This window comes from Cinclus cinclus, chromosome 24 (assembly GCF_963662255.1).
Source record: "Cinclus cinclus chromosome 24, bCinCin1.1, whole genome shotgun sequence".
Classification (NCBI taxonomy): domain Eukaryota; kingdom Metazoa; phylum Chordata; class Aves; order Passeriformes; family Cinclidae; genus Cinclus; species Cinclus cinclus.
Genome location: NC_085069.1, coordinates 2,442,051 through 2,462,212, shown reverse-complemented (window position 1 = coordinate 2,462,212; position 20,162 = coordinate 2,442,051). Strand labels below are relative to the sequence as shown.

The 20,162-nt window shown below is 49.8% G+C and overlaps 1 protein-coding gene and 1 gene segment (V, D, J or C); both read right to left on the bottom strand.

Moving 5' to 3' along the window:
• Window positions 1–20,162, bottom strand: part of LOC134053406 (M1-specific T cell receptor alpha chain-like) — a 171,607-nt gene that overhangs the window by 109,332 nt on the left and 42,113 nt on the right. The window lies entirely within an intron of this gene.
• Window positions 14,980–19,214, bottom strand: LOC134053410 (T cell receptor delta constant-like). The segment is given in 5 exon segments: window positions 14,980–15,568; window positions 15,652–15,768; window positions 16,111–16,182; window positions 16,778–17,047; window positions 19,121–19,214. Coding segments are annotated over 4 exon segments (552 nt in total).

The following is a 20,162-nucleotide window of genomic DNA, read 5'->3' as shown; positions in this document are numbered from 1 at the left end:
GCAACAGGCATTCTCTTAATAAAGGGAGAAGACCATCAGGCATCCATTCTGCTGCTCTCCAGACTCTCAATCGAACACAACTTTCATTTCAATCTCACCTACAGTTTCCATATTCCCAGCTTCTTTTGCTAAACAATCATATAAGGCAACGCTATTTCTTCCTCCCCAACACCAAGGAATGGAGAAGGGGCTCCCTTTATAAAAGTACAGGGGCAGCCAGTCCCAGTGCCCTTCCCGATGGTGAAATGAGCTGTAGCAAGAACCTTGGAGCAGCAGGCTGGAATGGCAGATAGTGAGCATACCCAGGGTATGTGTCCTGCTGGCTCCCGGCTCCTGGCGTGGCACGCACTGGCTCTGGGCTCCCAAATGACAGAGAAGCAGAGAAGAAAGCTGGCAAGTCTTGGTCACAGTCTGAAAGAAATAAAAAAAACAAAAACAAGCAAACCCACAGGGCAACAGTATCTCCAGTCAGATGCCCTTGCCCTGTGGCTCCGGAGGTGAACACCCCCACCAGAAGGAAGCAGCAGCCCCTGGCCCACAGCCCTCACGGCATCCCTGCTGCCCCTCACCCATCACGATACTCCTGGAGCTGGGGGTGGCAGTGACCATCCCAGACTAATAATAAAAACAAAACCAAAAGAGATAGGGTATTTAAGCCATCCCTGAGACAGAAATATGAGTAGAAAACATGAGAGGAATGGTAAGAAATAGGCGAGGCAGTAAGTCAAGCATTGTGTCTGATGACCAAAATGATGAACAAAGGGCTCCTGAATAAACTCATAAAGGGTGAAAACAAAGCAACCATAAGTGCTTCTTCAGCCCTTGTTCTGATGTCTATAGCTGAGAGATTCCTTCTGGGAAGTGCCATTTCTGGTCTCCAGGTCCTGTTCTTCATGCATCTCTTCCCAGCCACTCTTGGTACTGAAGTTAAAAGGATCTTTGTTTTTAACAAAAGCCTCCTTTGTGCTCTGAGACAAAGAGAAGAACATAATGCTGGGCTAAAATGGAAACATGTAAATACAGAAGGTTCCTGCCCACTTGTGTTCAATTAGAGCTGGTGATCAAATGTCTAAAATGATCTGTTTTCAAGAGACAAGATCTCAGGGTGAATTTTGAAGAAATTGGTCCTGGAGAAATAAGAAGGTTTTTCTGCTATTTGAATAATTCCGTGGAAAGAAGTTGGTGTATGTGCACAGAGTTGTCTGAGGAAAACCAGACGAGGTAGGGCCACCATGTTTCCCCCTTCAAAAGAAGGCAGGGAGACAGTTTGTGTGCAGTGGTTCAGTTGTTTTCAGTCACTGTGTACGTAGTTCACACTGTGCTAGACACTTCAACAAAAACATCTGGGGTTTTTCTCAGTGCCAGGTGATGTCTCCTCTTTGATGTCTTTGAGGAGCTCCTTTTGTTTTTCTGTCCCTGGTTTCTCTGTTAACACTCAACAAGAGAGTTAAATACTTTAAAGATTTTCTGGGGAGCATCTCTCAAGCCTATACATTTTTGAGTTATCTTCATACTATATATAATAAGTCTTTCTAGACCTTCAAGAATTTCTCTCCTCAAAGCCTATATGCATGCCAAAGGAAAAATCAGTCCTGGTTTAAGAATTGTTCAGAATTTATTTTTGTTCATCTGATGGGGCTTTAATTGACTCTGTTTATCATTGTTATAGTTGACTGAAGTTGGCTTTTAATTTGATTTGATCTCAATAATTTTGATTAATGGTAGCCTGGAATTGTGGAGCTCTATTTTCCTTATTTACAGGTTCAGTTCCAGGACACAAAGCAAACAGCATGATTTCCTCCTGTTTGCATTGTTGCTGTTCCCAAGGACACAGGTGTGTTTCTCATTTTTAACCTCTGGGTTTACAGCAATGCTATGATTTCCCATTGGTGACAGGGGCATGTTCATCTGCTGTTCCCTTGAGTGTGTCTAATTGTTTTCTCTTTCTTGTTGCTTAAGTCCTGCAGGAAAGCTGTGAAATGTGCTGATGTGATGCCTTCAGTCTGTTCAACCTTTGACATTTTCTCCAAATCTACAGGAAATACAAAAACCCTGCAACCACAGTTCTTGTGTTAGAGAAAGACTCAAGGCATTATTTTATTTTGGCCAGGATATTGTTCTGGTCAGGAGGTGCAACAGAAATAATTCCATCCACACAAAGCCCTGATGTGCAGAGAGAATCATGCCACGATACATGAATTTTACCAGATTTTTCAGACACTTATACAGTCAAAACCCAGAGAAACTCATTGGTTCAATGTTCATTGATCCCAGGTTATACAGTTCTTAGTGTTTAGTTTGTATTGGATATTAATTTCGTCATGTTCGATGCTAATTAGTTGCTCATTCTTTGCTTCTTTCATCTCTCCTTTCCTACCGCAGGTGTCTCTGACCATGCCAGGGGTGATCTGAGCTGATGGTTTGTTAATTGCTGTTAATGCCGCTGATGTTTTCAGTTTTTCAGATTATGTTTTCAGTATTTCTCTGCTGCTTCCAGTCTGTTGAGGTTTTAAGTTCATCAGGCCTCACCTGGTGGAACAAAATCCTGAAAAGAAACTTCAATTCCCTTCTCCCAGGGCAAAGGCAAACAAACATGACTAAAGTTATAAAAGTAAAAAATTTAAACTTGCTATGCTTCCCAACAGCATGACAAAGACAAAAAGCTCTAAACACCTGGTTTTAAACAACTTCTTCTGTCTATCTTTTTTGCACCTACCTTCTTTTCGTGTCAAACTGTTACCCTTGTTCCCTTTTGCTCTGGCCCGTGTTAAAAAGTTTGGGACCATCTTTCTTTGAAGCTCTCTTTGTATGGGTGAGGCATCTTCAAAATTCACCCCTTCCATTATCCCTTGAAAGATTGTCAGGATAATTCACATCTCTGCAGCTGATATAGGCCAAGGAGAAATCTGACTCATCAGTGCATAGAAATATAGAGAGGTAGTTTGAGTTGGAAGTGAAATTGAAAGGTCATTCAGTGTAACCCTCCTGCAACAATCAGGGACGTTTCCAAGTTTAACAGATGTTGGAGGTTAGGATTTTTCCTATTTCTTTTCTTCCTCTCAGGGAACTTTTCTCCTTTTTGTTGCCTAAGAGATGATAACAACTTCTAATACTTTAGAGACAGAAGATATGACCAGGAGGAGAGGAGGGAGCAGTTGGACACTGACTTAGCTGGAGGGCTTTTTCTTGGGAAGTGCAGAGACACCACAAGATTTTGGCTGGGGGCAAGGCCAGGGAGCTGGGCTCAGCTCCTCCATGGCACTCACTGTGAAGATTGGAGGAGAGGTGGTCACAGTCTTGGTGCTGGGCTGCTGCTGCAGGGAGGATTCACTACCACCACGGAGTTCTGTTCTCCACTGCTCCTCCTACCGTGGCTGAGCCTTTGCTCCTAAGAGCGGTCCCTGAACTGGTCCCTCGTCTACATCCGATCTCACTGGGAGGGACGCTCACCATCAGCCAGTTAGGGAGCCTCAGGGGAAACCCGGGACCCACACCCCTCATCCCCTCTGCAGGGAGCGTTTCCCGACTGTTTGTGGGTGCCGGCTGCCACTGCCCAGCCTTGCTGTTTTGTGACACTGCGTCAGGGATTATTGCTACAATTAACCTTGACACCCCCATTCTGCCTGACATCCCGAGGGTCCTGCTGCATCTCTGGAGCTTTTCCTATTCTTTGCCATCCTGGGGGCGTGTTCACCACTGCCATTCCAGCCGTGGCTCCAAGGTTCCTGCCACAGCTCATTTCACTATCGGGGGGGACACCAGGACCAGCTTCTCCTGAGAATTTAAAAAGGGAGCCCCTTCTCCATCCCCGGGGTCTGTAAAGGGAGCCCCTTCTCCATCCCTGGGGTCTGTAAAGGGAGCCCCTTCCCCATCCCTCAGGTCTGTAAAGGGAGCCCCTTCTCCATCCCTGGGGTCTGTAAAGGGAGCCCCTTCTCCATCCCTTCCACCCCCTGAGCCGCCATTAACAGCGGGAAAAGGCGGCCGAGCTCGCTCCACAGCGCCCCCTGCAGGCGCGGGGGAATCATCGCACCCGCCCTGCCCGGCCGGGAGCCAGCAGCGCCCCTGCTGGCTGTGCCCGGAACTGCACCCGAGGGGAAAGTGCCTGCAGCTGAGAGCAGGCTGGGACTGGGGTCTGCTTCTGATGGAGCTGCTGCCAGTGATGTTGTTTGGTTGAGTTTTTGGTAAGCAGCGCTCTCTTTGAAATTTTCAAAGGTTTCTGAAATCTTAACCGACACAACAAAGGGCTGAATGAAGGAAAAGTCACAGCGTCACCAGCATGCGACCATCTACAATGTCCTCATCTACAAAATGGCTGGAGACTACTTCCTTACATCTTGCTTGGAGGTCAGGAGCTGTGCCTGTAACAGGCCTGCCCTCGTCCCAGATGCCCCATGCAAGAGGCACAGGTACCTGTCCCCCCTCACATGTCCTGACTGCTAAGGCCATCTGGGGGCAACAATACAAGGGACAGGAGAAAGGGGGCTACCGCAAGAACAGTGTCCATCTAAACAGCAAATCATAAAAATGTAACTATGCATCAATAAAACTTCTCTTAGCAGACACATAATTTTCATCCCTTAACGGCAAGACCTAACCATTGCATTACTCATCTATAACAAATTGTTATACATCCTAGCAAAGAACTGTTATTCCTTTTCCCATGTCTTTGTCTGAAGGCTCCTTCATTTCTAATTTTAATAATTTGGAGAGAAGGGAGTCGTATTCCCCATTCCAAGGGAAGTTCCCACATTCCTTGGCAGGCACCTGTCTTTCAAACCAAGAGAAATAGATTCCTCCAGACACAATTAATCCGATCTTAAATGTTTTCAGACTTGGAGAAGATAAAGATTCTTGGGGCAATCTATTTCATCACTCTATTTTTTTAATAAAATAGCAACACATTCTTTTGGTATCTTATCTGAATCTGCTGCCTTTATATTTAAAACTGTTACTCCTCATCCCATCACTGTAGCCTGTGTTTAAAAGTCTTTCCCCATTAATTTTACATGTCCTTTGTTTAAAAGAAGCATTTTTCAATTTCATCCTTTCCGTGTTCCTGTGAAAGACTCACTCACAGGTGCATTCCCATCCCTGCAGGAGATAATTTTCGTCAGGCAGAGCAGAAAACTTCCTTTGCAGTTTATTTAGGTTCCTTGCCATGGAAGGACCCTTAGAGCAGAATTTCCAATGGAAGATACTTTTTTGTAATTTTGCTAAACACATGCCTTTGGGGAAGAACAAGCATTCTCACTTGACCGCTCTATTGGCTGCTTCCTGGAGCTTGACAAGTCTGTTGCTGACCATGTCTTGTTGATGTGGGCTGCAATCCTGAGCAAAGTAGAGAGGAGGAAATTCCATTGGGAAATGATGAGTAGAAGCTCTTGCATTTCCTCTTGCAGAAACTAAAGGCTTGTCCTGGAGGACTGCAAGGGGCCCATGTGACACATTTCCCCCCCAGCAATTTCTTGTCTGTACTCATTGCACCCAGATTTCCCAGGCTCTCCTTATATGTCAGCTGTTCCCATGCTTGTCCGCATGGCCCTTCCTTTGTTCGCCTCTGTCCATGTCTCTTGCAGGCCAGGGAGCCCAGCAGGGCACGCAGCAGTCCTCAGTCCCAGCAGTGCTGAGCTGCAGAGGACTCTTCCCCAGTGAGCAAGGAGTCAGTCAACATGCCAGGAGGCTGCAGGGACAAACGAGACTGGGAAAATGTGGGTGCATGGGTGAATGGGATGGGCTTCAGCTAACACACGGCATGGGACAGGGCTGAGGTCCTGAATGCTTTATTCACCTCAGGCCTCAGCAGCAGATCAGCCTTCAGGAGTTCTATTTTACAGAGTACAGGGGGAGAGAATGAAGCACACAATATGTACCCTTGAGAAGTCCATGTAACTGAGCTGTTTTCTTGTCCATAACAAAGGACTTTGTCCAGAAGGTTCCCAGGGAAGTCAGTGCCATGAGCACAACTGAATGAAGAATGCACAACTTGCACCTTGTTACCCACAGAGACCCTCTGTCTCAATGTAGAATGCCGTAAATGTGGCTAAGCAAGATTCCCTCTTCCCACAGCCATGCTCAGTGTCCCAGAGGAAGGAGGCCTGGGAGGTGCTGCAGAGGCCAGAGCAGAGATAACCCTGCTGCCCAAGGAAAAGGTCAGGGTGATGCAGGAGATGTCAAGTGATGGTGGAGCAGATATTGACCCTGCAGCCCATGGGCTTCCCCAGACAGAAGTAACTGGATATGTCCTGAGCAGATCTCAGACTCCATGCAGAGCTCATACTGGAGCTGGCTCCTGAAAGGAACTGCACTCTCATGGAATAAGTAGTTCATGTCAGAGCAGCTTTTCTGGGACAACCAGGTAGCCACATTGAAGCTGTCTATTCCTGAAGGACTGCACTGTGAATAACAGACCCATACTAAAGGAGTTTGTGAAGAACTGCAGTCAATGCAAAGAACCAAAGTTGAAATATTCCTGGAGAAATGTCTCTTCTGGGATGGACTCCACACTCAGGCAGCGGAAGGGAATGAGAGGGAAGAAGAGGCAGACAAAATGTCTTATGAACTGAGAGTATCATTCCCCATCCATGTGCAATGACTGGGTAGATTAAATGTTTTTAGATTTGTACATTTTCGTGCAATATCCTACTCTGATGTGATTCACAAAAACTTAAATTAATTTCCCCAAGTACATGTGTTTGCTCATGGTGGCACTGCAGGGACAACTCCCTGTCCTTATCTCAACCCACAAGACTTAATTGCATATTTTCCCTGTTTATTCAAGAAAGAGCACGGAGAGAGCAGCTCGCTGAGCACCTGGAGGACAACCAAAGTCAACTCACCACACCTTCTCAACTCCTTCTTCCTGACCAGGTGCTCTGCAGCAGCCACCCACAGCAATGTCACCCCTGCTCATCTGGCTTTGCTGAACAGCCTGGCTCCATCCAGCACAGCACTCTAGCAGCTACAGCAACACATCTCCATCATCCCATGGCTCTGCAGCCGAGGCACAGAGGAGAACTGAGGCCATGCTGGACAGGAGCCCAGGCAATGTGCACTAAACCTGCACTTCCCCAAACAGCCTGGGCACTTCCCAGAACAGATCCTCCTGCACCAGAAATGGTACCAGCCCTTCTCCCAGCCCTCCCTCCACTGCCTTTTAGTGCCACCAAGCCAGAGGGATGTTTCCTGCACCTACCTGTTGTAGTCTGACAATTTTTAACATATTTACCTTTTGTTGTGAAATAGCATTAGGAGTAGAAACAAAGCAGGTGCAAAACTTAACAGGGAATAAAGAAGAATTTTATTAACAACACGAAGAAACACAGTAATAAATTCAGAATGCATCTTCAGACCATGTCCTCTTTCCCTTTTGTTACAGTTTAACAACATAGAGAGACACTTCAGTCAATTCCTTAAATAATCTTTTTCAGTTCACTTTAGGGAGAGGAGTTTCTTCATGTTTAGCTATAAGGATCCTTTTCTTCAGGAGAGGAAATAACCAGTTCTCTCTTGACTCCACTTTTTCCATGAATAACAGTCGCCCAGACCTGCTGTCATGAATTCCCTCCCACTTCACAGTCTTGACAGAGCTGTGTTCGTGGGTTATGTAAAAGCCATGGATTATTACTTTTAAGGGTGAGCTACTTAAAGGCACAAGTTCTTTTCAGTTCACTTTTCTCTGTTCATACTTCATTCCCAGGAACAGAGATCCCCTTTTTCCCTTGGGGCAAAGGATTCTTCAAACATTTTACACCTTACTACACCCCCCCACACCCCCCCCCCCCCCCCCATGGTGTTTTATTCGTGGTTTAAAGGAATTTTTTGTGTAGTACAGTCCACCCTTGCAACTTACAAAAAGATTTTTCAGCCAGCCATCATGGTGTCTCCTCATTCTCCTCTCCTTATTCTCCTCCTCAGTGACTTTGGTGTGTCCTTTCTGTTCTTCTTCCTCTCATCCAAGGAAGGATGGAAGGTCTGTAAGTCTCATCTGAGCATTGGAAGAGTTAAAATCTCACACAGAAGTTGCAGGAGTTGGGCCAGGCCATGCCAGAGCTGTGTCAGGATCTCAGGCCGCCCAGGCCACGCTGGAGGGAGCCGGACGAAAACCGCAAAGTCCAGCCAGAGGAGAAATCGGTGACAAGGCTCTGGCTCCACGGCTGCCCTTTGGTGCCAACCGCCCCCAGCTCCAGCCGCAGCCCGGGGGTTCTCCCTGTGCCCTGCCCAGCACACAAAGCCCTGGGGGCTCTCCCGAACCGGGCCCGGCTGCCTCCCCCCAGCCCGTGAGGGCGGCCGGGAGGGCTCGGCCACCCCAGGGCTGCTCCGAGCCGGGGCAGGGCAGGGCCCCCCGAGCCACGGCCACACCGGGGGAGGGCGAGGATTTAGCAATGGCCTTTGCTTCGTTTTGGTTATCGGGGCTCCTGGTTGGAAACGGGGCCCAGCAGCCTCCCGAGCCCAGCCCTGCCTGCCCCGGGCCGCACGAGAGGGGCCCGGGCCAGGTCGGTGTTACCTTGTAAAAGGCCGGAAATGCAAGAGAACTTTGCAGAGGTTTACTTGCTTCAAATGTGATTCATGGAGCAAATCGACTTTTCCAATTGAATTCTCAGGCTGTCAAAAACTAAACCAGCCTTCAATTGGTCCCATCAATTCACAGAGGAAGTTCTCATGGAGAGAAATTCCTAGTATCCCTTCCCCTCAGAGGATTCAAGGTAAAACCAGCACACTACCATTGCCTGACAAGAGCCCTGGGGATCAGCTGCTAGAAAGCAATGCTGAGAGATCTGTCTTCCCCATCTGGCAGTTTTTGATCCATTCTGCTACAGAGCTGCTCCAGGGTGATTCTGCTCCGCAGTAATATCTTGCTGCATCCCCTTGCTTTGCTGCCAGGATCTGCAGGGTGAAGTTGTTCTTGGAGCTTTCCACTCTTCCCTTAAAGTGATCTTGGAAACCTTCTCCATAATAATCACCCTCTGTATAAATCCATTCCATAGAACCCCGTGGGCCCTGACGGTACCAGTGCATGTAGTAGCTGCCCATAGAATCCCCCTTCATGCTGCACTGGAAGGTGCCTGGATCTCCCTCTCGCACGGTCAGTTCCTTGGGATGCTGCTCCAAGGCCACCTGGCCAGTGACTGCTGCAGAGAGCAAGAACAAGCCACAGTCACTCCCAGATTCAGCAAAGTTCAGAGCAATGCTGGTGGGAGTTGCAGTGGCAACAGACCAGTGGGAAGACAAAATCCTCCTCTTTGAAGCCAGCTGACACACACAGGCAGAGCTGGTAGCAGCCATCAAGGCTCACAAGGAAGGATATTCCAGAATTTCTTCCCTCTTTTGACCCATCAGACAGGAAGTGTTTCCTGATTTCCCCAAAGAAGCAGAAAGCATCTGCACCTTGGCTTGCCAAATCCCTTTGTCTTTGCCAAGACAGGATGGTGAAGAACCCAGTCTGCTGTCCCTGAAAGTGCTCTAGATGAGCACAGGGAAGGCAAAGCCCTGACACAGGCAATGGGGCTCGTGCCCTGTGCTGCCATCCTCCAGCTGGTGTGTGCCAGAGGGGCTGCAGTGCCCCAGGAGCAGAGTGCCCAGTGCCAGGACAAAGCGCTGGGCCCCAGGATCCGAGTGCCCCAGGGAGGTGCCCTGCGTGTGCCCAGGCTGCAGAAGAGGCAGCTTGGATGGAGGTGACGAGCTGACAGGCAGAAGAGGAGCAGGGCTGCTCTCAGCGTGCTCCACAGGCAGGGCTGGGCAGCTGGAGCCAGGGAACAGGTGTGGCTGCAAGCGCTCAGCACAGCTCCCCAGAGCCGTGCAGAGCACAGGGCCACGCTCAGCTCCTGGGGCCAGCAGCCCTTCCCTGCACTTACCTACAATGGGCAACAAGCCCACGCACAGGGCACTCCACATGGCCAGGCCCGCTCTGTCTCACCTCTCTCCACCTTCTCTCTGCCTGCACAGCAGCTCTGCCCACACCTGCCCTGCCTGTGCCTCTGGCACTGCTCTCAGGGCCAGTCCCTCCTGGTCCCTCCCTCTGCCTGTGACAACACTGAGGGGGAGAGGTGGGGCAGAGAGGAGGTGCAGAACTTGAGCCACTTGCTGCTCTCCTGCCTGTCTCTCATTCTGCATGGTGCACGAACAGACTGTTTGTTGGGCTGGAAATGCTGTGGTGGGCTAAAGGGAACGTGTTTCTCAGGGGCCAGCCCTGGCCTTTCTCTCAGGAAGTCTTGCAGGCTGCTGCTGGGACTTTGGAGCTGACTGGGCCAGCTTTCAGCTTCTCCTTCCCCTGGCCCCCAGCCCTGGCTCTGCTCAGCTGCTCCTCCCCCATGGGACACCCCTGGATCCCAGCTCGACTCGGCTAGGGCACCCCTAAGCCAAAGTGTTCCTCACCCTGCTCCCTCCCCAGTGATGACATTTCTCCATCTGCCTCCTCCTGTCAAAGCCCTCCCAGACCCCTGCCCATCAGCAAAGGCAACCCAGACTCTGCAGGGGCCAGGCTGCTCAGCTGAGCCAGCACCCTCCCTGACCTGTGTCCTCCTCCTCCTCAGCAGGAACCCAGGGCTCTCCATGTGACCACCAAATGGGACAACTCTGAGCCCTGAGTGTCATTGTCCTGACTGCCACCACGCTTCTGGGGTGCATTGCCCACTCCACAGACTATCTGCATCCTCACCCTCCTCCCTCTTTCCATAGGTACTTGGACATGGTGCCTTGTGATGGGGATCGTTAGGATAGGGGGGAAAAATGGATATGGAGAGGGTAGAGAAGCCCCCTGAGAATGGGGGCTTGAGGCTGGGAAAAGAAGCAGTTGGGTGCACGGCCAGGGAGGATTTGTCTACTCTGGAAATAGGAGGCTGAGGGCCTCAATCTTCTCCCAGCCTCTTTAGGAGGGGAAGGGGAAAGGGATGTTCTCCCTGGTACACAGTGGTAGGTGCTGTGACACTGGTCAAAACCAGCCCCAGAGAATGTTTAGACTGGATATTAGCAAGCATTTATTTACCAAGAGAATAGTGAAACATTGACAAAGGCAACCTAGGGAGGTGGTCAAGGCCCCAAGCCTGTCAGAGACATTTGGACAGTGTCTTTGGAAACAGGCGGCAACTTTTGTTCAGCTCTCAAAAGGATTTAGCAGTTTGACTTGGAAATGGTTGCAGATCCATTTAAATGGAAAAAGACCTCTTTTCTCTCTCCCCTGCCTTCCACTCCTCTTCCCCAAGGGCCTCCAGGACCAGTGAGACCCCATTTCCCTGACCCCATGCACAGCCCACTCACTGACTCTCCCCTTGCATGGGCTGGGACCCACGTGAACATGCAGGAGGGGAGGAAGCTGATGGAGCTCAGGCACACCCCAAGTGTCTCTCTGGTCCCTCCAAGGTGCATTGTTAGTAGAGTGCACTGTTCCCCAGCTCCAGCCCACTGATGCTCAGTGCCCCAGAGCTCTGGTCAGCCCAGCAGGAAAACCTCCTGTGGGCAATAGGGGCTGTGTGGCTGTAGGAGCCTCCACGGCCCTGGCACTGCAGCAGGCACTGCAGGGGTTCACCAGGACACTGCTGACACCAGGCCATGTAAATACAGGAGGCTTTGAGGCTGTGAGTGCAACAGAGGGCCCCAGAGTTCCCTGCTGACCACCACATTACAGAGCTGCATCCGTGCAACTCATCACCTTGAAATGCACCTGAAAGAAAATCAGCCCTTTGCATCACTGGTTTGCTCTTAGTGCTGCATGGAGATGGTCCCCAAAATGGTCAAAGGAAGCAGGCACAGGTGTTGCCAGAACCCAGGTGCTTTGTGTGTTCCACTTAAGAAGGGGACCAAGGAAGGCAGAGTGGGACTGGAGCCAGGCAGTCACCAGGCTGATTGGGTGACAGAAAACCTTTGAACCTCCAGTACAGAATAGGACATTGCAACTGGGACTCAGGAGAAGGAAAGCCTCAGTGTTGGGAAAGGAGCTCTTGATGAAAGGCCAGGATGATGTGTGCTGCACGGGGGTAGTCCCTGATATCTTAGGAAAAGCCCTGAACCACTTTGGAATTCACCATCTCCAAATTTTGTGGGTGCTGAGGCAGACCCGAGAAGGTTTGTGTTAAAGCTCAGCTGGGTTTCCTGTCCCCGTGTGATGGCACAGAAGTACCGGGCAGAGTCCTGAGCTTGCAGGGACCGCAATGAGAGAGAAGCCTCAGAACGGGAATTGTCCCGAGAGATCGTGGCTCGACCCTTCACTGCTGCCCCATAGTCCTTTCTAGAGCCACTGGGGGAGCTGATAAAGGACACCCACTCCAGCCGGCCCCCGGGTGCCTGACGGTACCAGTAAATCAAATAATCCTGGAAGGTGAATCCGGACCCGCGGCAGGAGAGGGTCACGGAGTCCCCGGGCGCTCGCAGCCCTCCGCCGGCCTCCTGCAGCCTCAACTGTGCCCAGAGCCCTGCGGAGGGAGAGCGCAGGAATCGGGCAGGGCGCGACCCCGGACCGAGGGCGCTGTCCCGGGGTCCCGGTGCCCCCGGCCCTGCGGAGGGAGAGCACGGGCACCGTGCGCGGTGCACCCAGAGCCCGAGGTTGTTCCTCGGCCCTCCCGGTGCCCCCGGCCCGGCACGGCCACAGCAGGCACCTCGCTTCTGCGGCGAAAACACCCGGGCCAGGGGTGCTGCCCTGCGAGCCCTCCCGGGGCTGGGCCGCACCTGCCTCAGGTATTGCGGCCGAACCCGCGGGCAGAGCCTGCCCCTGTCCCTTGCTCTGTCCCTGTTCCTGCTGCACCAGCTTCCCAAGCCCCTGTCCTTGCGCCTTCCCTTGACAGTTCCTGTCCCTGTCGCTGTCCCGTCCCCGTCGCTGTCCCATCCCTGTCCCTGTCCCTGTCCCCCCCCGTCCCATACCTGTCCCTGTCCCTCCTTCCCCCGCCCCGCTCGCTGCCCTCCCCGCCCGGCTCTCACCTGCCGGCCACAAGGCCAAGGCCAAGGCCAGCAGCCCCGGCCCCAGCCCGGCCGCCATCGTGCCCGGCCCCGGCTCCGCGGCAGCCGCACAGGAGCCGAGCGGAGCCGCGCTCGGGCCGCTCCCGCCCGGCCCCGCCTGGCCGGGGCAGCGCCGGCGCCTCTGCCCGCCCCCGACACACCCGCCCCGGGCCCCGGGCCCTGCCCCGGGCAGGAGCAGCGCCGGCCACGGCCGGGCCGCGGACACAAAGCGGCGCTGCGCGCTTGGAGAGCGCCTTCTGCCAAAGGGACCCGAGCGCTCCGTGGGCGGCGCGCACGGAAATTCGCCCTCGTAGCGCAGAAGGGCGCCGGGATCCGGGGCTGCCTTAGGCAAAATGCTGCCAGCAGCTGAGGGAGGTGAGGGCTCCTCTCTCCTCGGCACTGCTGAGGCCACGCTTGACTGCTGGGGGCACATCGTGACTCCCCGGTTCGCCGTCTGTGGCTGTTGTTTGTCACCTCACCATGGTTTCTCAGACGTCGCGATAATTCCTCATGCAAATATATGTTGGTTAACAGAGGTTATTTAAATGTGGGGCTCCGAATCTCTGCAAAACACTCCTCAGCTGGTTTCACCTGGGTAAACTTGCCGATTCTGTCCTCTTCTATGGAATTGACCACACTAACACAATCCTGCTATTGGACTGGAAACAATGCTCTCCTCCTGTTTTCTTAAGCTCCATGTTCTGCATGGCAAATGCCAAATGAAAAGCCACTGCTTAGTGGGGCCATTCTGGGACCCTGGCCTGAAATGAGGGCTTTAGGTCAATGAAACACCCACTGTCAGAGGTGTCAGCAAAAGCAGCTTTAATACAAATGTACCAAAGCGTGGCACAGGATGTGACACACACTGCAGCTCTGGTACACGGATGAAACAGGGACAGGAACATCGGATTAGAATTAATTTGGAAGGATTGGTGTGGAGGCTGGGGGCAAGAAAGGCTCGAGCTGCAAAAGGAAATCCCTCCTTTGAGTCATGAGGTACAGAAAGGTCACCCCTGCTTTCTAAACTCCTTCTCCGAGGAGGTGTGGCTGGATCCAACCCTGGTCCCAGACTTCATTCTGACTTAATGACCAAGGCATTATAACAGCACATAATCATTGACCTTTTCTTCCTGTGCTTCTGATTGCACTGTTTTTATCTAAGGGAGCATGCTCAAAATATAAATCTGCCAGAGAAACTGGGAAAAGGTGTGGAGCGCTTGAGAAAATGGTCTGGCTGTCACTGGAAAATCAGGATAAATGTCCTGGTGAACGACTCTCCCTGAATTATATTATGGTGGTAGAAATGCACTAAATGAGCATTTTACTGGATTTGGATTTGCCATGCAAATTTCACACAGCTGCTGCAAGGGCTGCGGGTCTTCTCTGGGTGTCTGCAGGGCCTGAGGCTCTGACCTGAGCAAGCTGAATGCAGCACATTGTGCTGTGTCCTGTGCAGAGGCTCACTTGAAGCCAGCAGGATCTCAGCCAGAGGGAGAAAAGCCTTCTTTCCCCGGCAGGATGTGGTTAACTTGTTTTTTCAAAAGCAGGGGAGGGTTAATCCTGCCTGCTGTAACTGAGTCACAAATGGTGACCACAGCATCCTGCCTGTAGCCCGTGAGAGGGGGGGGGAGCTGGGGAAGGTGTGTGCTGGCCTCTGTTAGGTAAGAACCAAGTTGCCATGGAAAATATCACTCCATCAAACCACCCAAAATTATTTCCTGGTGGCCCCTTCCTCGTGCCACTGAGTGCCAAACAACAGCAGGGTTTCTTCTCTGCTGCTATGAGCATTTTCCTCCCTCATGCCTTCAGCGAGCTCTCTCCTCACTGAAGCTCCTCAATGTGCCAGAGAGACACTTCCCTGCACAGGCTGTGGAAAAGACACATGCAGCCAACAGGAAACCTACATTATCAAAGCTGTGTTTGTGATCCCAGTGGGCTTGAGGACAGCTGGATTTCAGCAATCTCTGTCCCAGGTTCAGAAGAAAAAGCACAGAAACCCCACAGCATTTTGGCCTAGTAGAACTTTATTTTCTTCTCTACTACAGGAACCTAAAATGCTCATACGATACATCTGGCAGAAGAAATACAGGCTTTGTAAAGAAATGAACATTAGGGGGTTGAATGACATCACTTCCCATCCTACACAGCTCTTCTCATCTACGGTACTCACTTATGAAATCCATCTAAAAGCCAAAGCTCCAAATGGCAACTGCTGGGCTTGAATTCCCTCAGCAGTACTACTGCAGTTGCACAGGCAGTACCACAACATGCCTGGGAAAGGTGCTTTTGAAAGGCCACGTACCTAGAGAGAGCATTGGAGTTCTCAAAGCTATTGAAGCAGCTGGGACACTTGTGTGCAAATGCCACGAGAATGGGGACATTGCTTAGCAGGAGGATGAGGATAAATGCACTCCCGTCAGGTCTCAGAGGAGAGCAAACAGCAAAAGCACTTAAAACTCTTCAGTGTAAATCAGCTGGCCAGGCAGGAGTGACCAGTGTTCAATGTCTTCAGGGGAAGGTGCTGCCTTGTGTCCTGGGTGGTCTCTGTCAGCTGCTCTGGCCCTGCTTGTTCCAGCCCCTTGTGCTGCTGGTTCACGTTCTTTCCTGCTCTTCCTCGGGCTCCTCTTGCCTTCATTCCCCATGACTGGAAGAACAAAGGGGGGTTTAAACTCCATTTAATGAAATTGGTTCTAGGAACCAGTGTTTGATAACTGTGAGCTCCCTTACCTCAGAGAAGGAACAACTTGATACTCAGGAGGGTGTTGAAGGCGATGCTCTTTGCCAGCAGGACTCTCAAACCCAACACAGCCATGGACAGCATGTTCACTCTCTGCCCTTCAGCATCTGCCCAGTGACCAGAAAAGAGCAGAGAGATCATGGTCTAGGTTTTGATGTTGTCATCTTGGCAGAAAGTGGCACAATGCACAGGGTATGATAGTCTCAGGGAAAGGAAGAGCAGCAAAGGAGCAGAGATGGAGAGCGTGGCAACAGCAGGGGAGCCCGGGGTCTGTCTCTGTCGCTTTTGGCTTCCTGGAGCTTGTGTGCAACTGCAGGAGCAGCCTTGGAACAGCAGCTTGTGTCTGGTGAATGTGTTGTGTTCTGCCTCCTCTGCCCTGCAGAAAATCCATGTCCATGCCTTTATCCCCCAAACAGCAATGTAACTTCACAACCTGTTTGGTAACTCACCTGGTGCTGAGGGCTCTGTGCTGTTGCAAACCCTCTTACTGGCCCCTGCCACTGGTTCTTCAACCTCCTCTGCTGTAGCATGGTAAAGAAAAGGCATTTTAAACTATATCCACGTTTTACACAGGATTAACAGAAATGTTCATTGGATATTTCCAATGAGGAACTTCAGGAAAGTTGGGGCTGATCATCTGATCAGTCATTAATTCCAACAATAATTGGAGTTGAGAATTTCTCCATGCAGTTGCATTGTTTTGGTTTCACAATTTCAATCACCTTGAGGACTCCAAAAACAATCCTGCAAATTACAAGCATTTACTTAATTAAAAAAACCCTCAAAGCACACACAGTCTTTAACCTTTTCCAGGATTCAGAGAGGCTGTTCCAGCCTGTCCTGCCTCAGGTTGAAATATTTAGTCATAAGGAAATTCACATTTTGAACCAATAGATCGTGTCTACCCACTTCTCCCCTAAAAAAACCTAACTCCAAGTAATTAAATGGTTCAAACCATTTCTTTCTGATGCTTTGTACCATCTTTCATCTCTCCCTGCTGAAGTCCGAAATGTCTTTCTCAGTTCTGCTGGCTGCCCAGGGCAATGCTGTCAAGAAGGAGAACACAAAGCCCCACAGGCTCCAGAAATAAGTGACAGCTGTGTCACCAAACTTTACCTGGCTTTGTTATTGCGCTGTTGTCGAATTTGGCCGTGCAGTTCACGACTGTGTCTCTTGTCACGTTGACCACTTTAATTGCATTGTACCCCTCTGATGTCAGAATGGAGGTGCTCTGTTCATACACGACCTCCTTAGAGGGCATCTCCAAGCTGATGCTCTTTGTGACGAAGTTCCTTGCCAAACAAGCTGCTTTCCCAGGGCCACCACCTTCTTGCAGGTTCTTGGATTTCATCACAATGACTTGAGGGATGGAAGATTTTGGAAATTCTGTGAAGAAAAACATGATTTGGACAGGATTGATTTTGTTGCAGGCTTGCTTGATTGCCGAATGACGGAAAATTGAAATGTACTCCAGCTGTGACTAAGTTGTAACATTCTCATTAACTGTCTTTTATGTCATTATTGCTTGTCAGTGGAGGTGCGAGTAATGGAAGAAAATAGCTTAGACTCGCAGATGCTGTCTTACAAGAAAACTATAGGTGTCAAAATAATTTAGTAGCCAACAAATCATTGTGGTACCATGAGTACTTTTTTAAACAAAATACCTTTGCCTCTAGATCAGGTAATTTATTGAGAATCAAGGGTGATCTCAAAAACCAAGGTCAGAACTTAATTCAGATTAGCACTTTGAATTAGAGTAAGAATATGGAACTGGACAGGAGTCCTCCAGCAGCCTTCTTGGCCAGAAAGAGCTCAGCTTATGAAATCCTGTCAGACACATCCACAAAGATTTACATGTCTGCTTTGACAGGAGCACCCTGAGGGGTCTCTGGGATAAAGAGAGGTGCTTCAGGCTTTTCGTTTTGCGTGGTGTCTGCCTTGCAGCTGGGTCAGGAGATGCCTCAGGTCTAACATTTTGTTCATCCCAAGGTACTGATGGAAGTTGGATCTGATTTTACAGCCCTTCCCCATCAGCCCTATGGCACTGCTGAGGAACTGAGGTGAAAGCCAAATCGTGCTCTGCCACAGCTTCATGGGTCAGCTACAGAACTACTAGAGAACTGCACACTTGTCCACACCTACAGCAACCAGACACCCAAGGGAAATCAAACGTTCCCTTCCCAGGTGTTGTACCACCGCTGGTCAGAGCCTGTCAGTCATGTGCATTCTGTGTTCTCTGAGAAGACCTTGAAAGGCTTTCATGTGGTCTCCTCTCCAGGCTTTCCAAACAGACAGAATTCAAACAAGCTGCTTCTCTGCAATAGCTCCCTGGGCAGGATCTTCAGCAAGAAATAATGTACGTGGTGCAATTGTAGTTCAGAGAGCAGAGGATTTGTTTTATCTGAGCCCAGAAGCCTCAGCCGAGTCCCACTCATTTGGATTTTGTGACAATCCAGCCATGAATTCCTACCTCTACTTGCTTCTGGAAAGGCTGTGTGGTTTATGTTCTGAATATTTTTTGGACAAAGAGTTGTACTTCTCCTTCACTTTAGTCTTCTAGAGTCACAGGAGGAGCCCTCTATTCTAAAAATTATTGGGTGTAAGATAACATGTGTTTTTTCTTGTAGTACCTTAAAATCATACAGACCTTGGAAGGCACAGCAACAATTCCTGAGGGGTGCACCTGAATCTTTAGGACAACACAGATCAACATCAAAACCCCTCTGTCACCCCAACATTCACATTCCTGTAAAAAACCTTGGGGTGATATGCTGTTTTATGGTACATCATGGAATTCCAAATAAAGAAAGGAACTACTAAGGCTTCTTATAATCCCTACTCCACACACTGGTCTTTTCAGAACCCACACAACTTGGCAGCCAATTGTCTTTCATGCCAGGAGCTGTTGGATATTAGGCACTTGTGAGAATTTAAGCCCAGGGCTATTTGACCTCCTTCCTCCTCTGTCCCCAGGGCAGTGGAATTACTTCCCTGGGGACACTGTCAGTGTGGTGCCAATGTCAAACCAGAATTTCTCAAAGCAGGCCGTTACAGATCTGTCTCAACACTGCTCAGCACTGTGAGCTATTCTCTGAGCTCTGCAGTCCAGCCCCAAGTCAGTCAGTGGAAGTCCACTGGAGAATTGGACACCTGACAGCAAATTTGAGCCAGAGTGCTGCCCAAACTGGGAGTGAGTGATCCCATGCTAAGTAGTGCCCTGCTGGTGTTTGGGGATCATGCAATAATGGTGCTATGCAGATTCAGCCCAGTGGTTCCTGGGAAACCTTTCTGAGCACATCCAAGCAGAGGATTTGACTTGAAAGCCTGGCTGGAGTGAGAGTTCCCTCATGCGATTATCGCAGATGAAAATCCTTACAGTGAACCCAAACCATTATCTTCCTTTCTTCACCTCCTGCCCAAATTTAAATGACATTTTAGAAAGAAAGAAATGTCACTTACTTGGCACAACTGTGAGAGTCGTCCCCGGTCCAAATGTAAGCTTCTCTGTGCTCACACTGCTAAGACTCATTCCAATAACTCACTCTTGCCTCATGGTGTTCAAAAGTGTTGTAAAACTGGAGATATGAAGTCAACTGTTAGTCCTAATTCTCCATGAGTGCAAGTCCCATGAGGTAGATTGACTTCCAAAACAAGAAAGGAAAAAAAGTTAATTAAATAGATCAATGATTTCAACTTGCTTGATTGAGAATAGAATTATCAACTTCTGCCTTTCTTCCACCTTAAGAATCCTCATGAGCTCTTTTACGTGTCCACAATAAAAGGTAATATATAAAGAATGTTCTAGTTCTCTTCTTAATAATTGCACTCATCCCTCTCCTTTCTTTTCCAAAATATCTTGTCCTTTGTCCCTCCATTTGTTTTTGTACAGGTCCCTATGCTGTTTATATCATTGTGGAAACCCAAACCCCAGACACTGTGATATATTTCATAGCAGAAACTGTCTCTGTTCCACTACACAGAATTTTGGATTATACAGGCAGTCACATGACTTCTTCAGTGGTTTTACACCAACATACCACCTGAAGAAACACCATGTGGCTTTCAAGGAAGGATCTCAAATAATATCAGAAAGGTCGAGTTGTAAATGAGAACTTGGGGATTGCATGACATCTCTGGAAAATCTGATGGAGTTAATCTGGATAGAAACCAGGAAAATAATCAGTACTTCTTGTGTTATTTCAAAGCATTTCTTACAATGCAGCCTATTTCCCCTTCTTGTGGCCATTAGTGATAATGTGTTGAGAGTCCTTGGATGTAGCAGGCTGGCTCTTGGGCTGTTGGGAGGAATGAACTAAAAGGGGAAGACTCAGGAGGACCATAATCTGCCCAACTGACGTTCAAGCTGGGAAATACATTTGCTAGCCTGGGATGAGCTGCATCCAGGGATCCTCTAGCATGGAGCCCGTTTAGATGCCAGTGTCTCTCTCTGCCTCTGTCTGGCTGTTGCTCAGGGATTCCCCCAGGCGAGCAAGGTCAACAA